At 38.6% G+C, this 6,628-nt stretch overlaps 1 protein-coding gene across 2 annotated transcripts in view; it reads right to left on the bottom strand.

Annotated features, from left to right (window-relative positions):
• tex10 (testis expressed 10) overlaps positions 1-6,628 on the bottom strand; it is a 51,045-nt gene that overhangs the window by 31,906 nt on the left and 12,511 nt on the right. For both annotated transcript variants that reach the window (XM_033043068.1, XM_033043067.1), the window contains exons 5-8: positions 6,386-6,498; positions 4,445-4,686; positions 3,603-3,741; positions 1,248-1,417 (exon numbers count right to left, since the gene is read on the bottom strand). In XM_033043068.1, the coding sequence (XP_032898959.1) occupies positions 1,248-1,417; positions 3,603-3,741; positions 4,445-4,686; positions 6,386-6,498 (664 nt within the window). The remainder of the gene's footprint in view (positions 1-1,247; positions 1,418-3,602; positions 3,742-4,444; positions 4,687-6,385; positions 6,499-6,628) is intronic.

The following is a 6,628-nucleotide window of genomic DNA, read 5'->3' as shown; positions in this document are numbered from 1 at the left end:
GATATTTCGTTGCATCCCTACTATTTCCATCCAGTTTTACATTAACAAGTGAGCTGACAGTTTTTCTCTTTCCTTCATTTTCAAACATGAATGATCAAGACAAATCTAATACATGCAGGCATTAGAAATCTGAAATTAAACCCCAAAATACTAGAAGCATTCAGCTGGTTGGGCAAGACTCCTGAGAAAGAAACAAAATTGACATTTCACAAGTTTAAAAAATTTGTCTTTTCACGAGAATTGAAAAAAGGCGAGAAAACAAATGTGGTGCAGAGAAAGAAAAAGGGAACATGTACGTTTGAGTGCCATCCAGGTGACGTTATGCTATTGGTGCCGTCTAGTATTTGATGAATTACGTACGCAACAGGCAACTTGCATAAACCACACTTACATAAACAAATAATTCACTATAAGTAGCTCCGTTTTCTCAATGACCTGTGTTACTGCACCAGGAGGAAGGCAAGGACTTCCCATCCAAAGCGCTGAAGTAACTCAGCAGGTCAGGCAGCATCTCTGGAGAATAAGGATTGGTAATGTTTCGTCTTCGGTCCCTTCTGTAGACTGATACAGTCAGAAGAGGGATGCCAACCCGAAACAGCACCTATTCATGTTTTTTTTTGTATTAAGTGTAGTTCTTTACCTTTACGTAATTTTAAGATGATTCCAACTTACGTAAAGGTTTACGGAACATAACCCTTACGTAAATCAGGGGATGTTTGTACTGGATATTTCCAGCATTATCTTTGTTTCAGGTTTCCAGTAGCTGCCGCCATTTATCTCTCACAGTTCCAGCATGTTTCTTTTTAATTCCCGTCCCCCCTCCCCCCTACACCTGTTCATTCACTACCCAGACAGTGCCAAAAGTATTGTCAACCCTAACACAAATATTCTTTCCTCTCTCCATCCTTCCCCTTTTGTGTAATCAAACTTGTTTTCTCCAATTCTATTGATGCTGACTCTCAATGCTGAATGTTGTTCTTTACACTATAACTATCCTAACATGCTGAGTATTTCCAACATATTTTACGACAACATAAAAAATTGCATGAAATTTAAAAACATAACATTTACAAATTCAAATACTTAACTATGAAGAGTTAAAATAATTTAAATCATTAACTATGAAAAGCAGTACCATTTAGCAGCAGAGTATAAATTTAGAATTCTAACCATGAGAATATTTGTTTTACCTATAAATGAACATTATTTGATGTGCTCAATTCCATCTGAAACAGGAGATGCCTTACCATATAACCTGTAGACATTACTTTGAAGACTCTGAAGTAGCTCTTTGTTTGAATGGGCAGCTGCCACATGTATTACATCAATAAGTTGTGCTGAAAGAAGTGGATTCTTTGAACCAAGTTGTGCTAGTTGTAATGGTAATCCAGCCAGCCAACGCGATAACACTTTACTTCTAAACAAAAAAAATCAGTCATCAACAAAAAGCAGAGCATTTCAATAAGAAATTGTTGATATTCATTGAATTAGAGAAGCATATGTAAAGGAGCTGTACAAAATCCAATTTTAAACTAAAGAAATGAAATAAACCATATATATCTATATACGATTAAAAGTCTTGTCCTGCCTGTCTGTGAGACCAAGGAACTATGCCAAAAAGGTACACAATAGCGTGAAAATGCTGCACTGGCAGTTACAGCTATGACGTCACAATGGGATTGTAGCCCTGCCCACTACAACGTTGCGATCCCAGTACACCGAGTCCTGGCAGCCCCAGCAAGTGCAATTGCATTTTTTTAAAGTTTAAAATGAGGGAGGGTAAATAAGTGGAAATTAGTTCGGGGCTAAGAGTGAGTGGTGGAAGATTGCATTGGGGGAACAGGTGAGCGGTGGAATATTGCGTTGGGGAACCGGTTGTGTTGGGGGAACCAAGCCTGCCATGGAGGGTATACATCAGTATCAAATATTTCGTTTGGGGACCAGGCCTCCGGTGTGACAGGGACCCAACGGGTCCCATTTGGTCTACTTAAATACAAAACTCTTCATCCACTACCAGGAGACATGCAATATAAAAATGTTTCATATCAGTGACCTTTATTTGAAATGTGAACTTCATAAAAACTCCTACTGTTGAACAAACTTATGGCATTATATATGCACTAAGAAATCACCAATTTAGTTTTAGTAAAAATTTAGTTGTGTTTCTGTGCGTTTCAACCAGACTTTACAGGAAGACACACTATAGAAAGGATTGATTGCAGCTAGGGAATTCTGGGCAGCATGCTTGTAACAATTAGATATTTTCTCTTTGGCAATACTCAACAATAGAAAAAAAGTTTACTTTCTGAAGTGTATCCAATTAGATTTAGCTGCAAAATATTTATCATTAAAAGTATCATTTTCTCAAAGCTGCTGAAGATATAAAATCAATGGCAAATAGTATGATGACACCATTGGAGGAGAATGCATGGATATGGATTATGTGCAGGTCCAAAAGAGCCTGTTCCTGTGCTGTACTGTACTGTTCTATATCATTCCGCCAGTAACTGAGATCTGGACTGAATACAGAAATAAGAGTTCAAATTCCATCACAGTGACTGGCTAATTTAAAAATCAATTATTTAAGAAAATCTTGAATAAAAATGATGAACTAGCAATTGGATTGGCATGAATAAAGAAGGCTTGCTTAACTGGTCTGACCCAAATATGACTCCAGACCCACAATAATATGACTGATTACCAACCACCAGGTTCACGCCGACGAATGATCATCAATACACTAGTTCTATCTTACACAATTACACAAGGGACAATTAACCTACAATCTTGCACATCTTTGGAAATTGGGAGGAAACCGGAGCACCGAAAGAAAAGCCACAAGGAGAACGTGCAAACCCCTCACAGACAGCACCAGTAGTTAGGATTGAATCCGGGTCTCTGGCGCAGTAAGGTAGCAACTCTACCACTGCTCCACTGTTCTAGAAAGACTTTTAATTGAAACAAAAGTAGAATAGACCATGGCAACAACTTCATTTGGTACACTGCAGCTGTTGTGTAACTAATCACTACTTAAATAGCAATGAGCTACAAGCAATAAACACCGGTCTCTACACCAATGCCTAAAATAAACATTATATTAATCAAACCAATGCTGCCTGCATATTAATTAAAAAATAGCAACCTATGAACAGCACTAAGTGATCCCAACGCAACAGATCAGAACAACTTATAAGTAACCTCTGTTACTTATCACTTAAACCAAGAACAGCAACAATGAATCAGGGGTTGTGTTGAAAAAAATAAACTGCTGGAGGAACTCAGTGAGCCTGGTCTGAAAGCTTATCTAAAACGGAAGGTGGGAGGTGATAGATTGGTGTTGTACAAGGGGAAATCAATCAGTGTAGACATTGTCACATATAAGGAAAATCTTGACCAAGGATACAGACCCAATTGTACAGTCATATTTTTATATTTTCAATTTTTTTTAAAGAATCTATTTGTAATTAAAAACCGTCCAAGCATATTTGTCAGTCTGTTATTACATGTCAGAACTATAACTAGTCGCGCAATGGACAGATAAGTAATTTTCGAAATCAAATGATAAAATCCGAAAGGGAAAAGTTAGGAACTCCATACATTACCTAGCAATCTGAAGATTAGATGTTTTCTCTCTCAAATAAAGGCCACTAAAGAAGTTGAGCAACATGGTGCGAATAGAAAGAGAGAGACCCTGTTGTTGATACTGTGTGTAAACTGCCCTCAATAATTCCTCTGTAGCACCTGGATTATAAAGTGAGGAAAATAAACACTTCAAGAAAAACAAGCCACTAAAAGATCCAAACTCTCCAAGATTTCACAAGATGCATGTTGCTAATTTCATTCAAAGCAAGACAACTAGCCCCAAATATCCAGCATTATAGAACTTTAATAATCTGACAGGCCCTCTCTCACCCAATCCCTGCTATGAAAACATGTCCATGTGAATGTCCCATGGTATTTAGATGGGACAAAGCTACATGTAAAAAAAATGCAGATAGCTAAATGTCTGTTGATGCCCATCTAGCTTTGTGCACATGGATGGGCATGTCAGCAAAGTACCCAATAACATTGCAGAACCAAATATTGACTGTGAAAAAAAGGAAACAATTGAAAATCATTTCCCTTTCTTCCTATTTTCCTTTTTTGAAAGGAATGCTTTAACAAATATATTCATGCAGCCCATTTCTTTAAAAATTACTTTTAACTTCAAAACAAAAACATGTTTTTTTAAAATAATAAACAGGGTTCAGTGTGTAAGGCATAAATCTGTTTAAGAAATGGTTAGTTTATGGATGTTCCATGTCTGAATATCACAGGCATTGTGATTGCACAGGTTGATTGCACAGACCCAGCAGATTTGCAAAAATGCATAATACACAAGACTTTGGAAACATAATGCTGAATTTTACCGATAAAATGAACGTTTTATCCAGTACTTCCTCACCTCTGTTGTGCTGTATCAGTACAAGTCTCCACACCAACACCAGAATCCCACTCAGCTGCTGACAGGCCAATTTCCTGCCATCTGACAAATTTTCTGTCACAAATTTTCGGATTTGATCTAACCAGTCAGAATCCTGATGGACTGTTACAGAATTGGTGAGAGACACCATGACTTGACACAACGCCAGATTCAATGCAAGAGAATGATCTGCAATGTTCATAAATGTTGGCGCTTGCTTGTCCCTGAAAATAAGGGATAACATTTTAATCATATTCTTCGTCTTAATGCTTCACACTTAATGCAGAGTAAAAATAACTTCATTAATAAAATCTTTATACCTTCAGCCAAATTAATATGCTTACTGTTTTTAAACAAAGGAAAGATATTCAGATGCTCTTATCCAAAACTACCAACTGTCTGATAATGAAATCAATCAATTTCATATTTCCTCATAATGATACAATATAATGGAACTTTATTTATCCCAGGAGGGAAATTGTTCCGCTAACAGTCATAAAATACAACAAATACAACATGAAATATGAAATTAAAGTGATGAGTGAAAAGTCCAGGATTGTGGATGTTCAAAGATTGGGGAGTGGTGGGAAGGGGAGTCAATCATGAGGAGACCATAAGGCCCATTGAGTGTACGCTGACTCCATGTAATCTATTCTCTCACACATGGACAATAGCAACCTGATTTCCACACCAGTGATAATTTACAGTAGGGAAGTAAACTACAAGCAAAATGACTTTGGGACATTGGAAGAAACCCAAGCATCTGGGGATAACCACATAGAAACAGGAAGAGAAGGCAAACTACGCAGGCAGCAATGGATATCTTGTACTGCATAGAAGTGTACTACTACAGCTTCGAAGAAACTGTCCCTGAATCTGGAGGTGTGCAATTTTAAACTTCTGCACCTCTTGCCTGATAGGAGAAGAGGGAGTGGCCAGGATGAGACTGGTCCTTAATTATCCCATACCTGCTAACATTTGAAAATGAAAAATCTTACTCCGAGTGTGCGGGTTGACGGATTACCATTACGGGTGGGGTCATAACCATGTAAGAGTACAAGAATGCATAACTTGTTTATTGTGTATGTCAAAGCTGCTTTCTTGCATTTGTCCAGAAGTTTATCATTGAAAGTCATTTGGTAGCAACGTTTCCCCATGGCCTGGGGGAACGTTAAGAGGCTGGAATCTCTCTCATCTCTCTCTCTCTCACCTCGGCATTCCCGGAATCATATGGCGTATTGCAAAGACAACTGCATCTGCAGTTTCTTCCTCGGAGCAGAGAAAACATATTGGCTGCATCCATCTTCTGCTTCAGTAAGGGAAGCTGGTCGGTGACTGCCCGCAACGCCCCTCGGAGACAGCGTGTGATTGGCCGCCGAGTGGCCGGTGCATTATGTGATTGGACACAATAACCTTGGAGACAGCGGCTGATTGGATGTTTTTTCCCCCTCATTTCAAAATCGTACTGTTTCGATTTTTTGCACTTTAACTTAAAAATCGGAACAAATACGAGAAAATCGGACTAGTTGGCAGGTATGTTATCCTAGTGGCTTTGCCGAGGCAGGGTGAAGTGTAGATGGAGTCAATGGAAGGGAGGTTGGTTTGCATGATGGTCTGGACTATGTCCACACTCGCAGCAATTTCTTGCGGTCTTGTATGCCAAACCATATTTCCCAAACCATGCTGTGCTGCATCCTGAAGAAGTTGGTGAGGGTTGCTGGGGACATGCCAAATTTCATAAGCCTTCTAAGGAAGTAGAGGCGTTGGTACACTTTCTTGGCCAATGCTTCGATGTTTGCCTCATCACTTTGGGGTTAAATTGTAAATGAAAACAGGACGCTAAACTGTGGTACACCTATCTTTTAACATTAGCTACTTGCAAGATAGAAAAACAAGTTTAAGCAAGATCTGTTGTTTACTTACTTTTTATCCCAATCTTTCTTTCTGTGTCTAAGTGTCTCCAACATAGAGTAAGGAAAATGTTTCATGAAATTATCTTTAAAGTCACCAAGATAGTGGTTTCGTAGCCAGAATTCCTGAAAAACATGGAAAGTCAGTGATATTGCTTACCTGGATTTTATGAAGGCCTTTGGTAAGGTGCTGCACATGTGGCTGCTAAAGAAAATGAGAGCCCATGGTATTCGAGGGGAGATACTAGTATGGATA

Source organism: Amblyraja radiata, chromosome 2 (genome assembly GCF_010909765.2).
Source record: "Amblyraja radiata isolate CabotCenter1 chromosome 2, sAmbRad1.1.pri, whole genome shotgun sequence".
NCBI classification, from domain to species: Eukaryota; Metazoa; Chordata; class Chondrichthyes; order Rajiformes; family Rajidae; genus Amblyraja; species Amblyraja radiata.
Note: the sequence above shows the minus strand (reverse complement) of the source record. Positions and strands in the feature narration are given on the sequence as shown.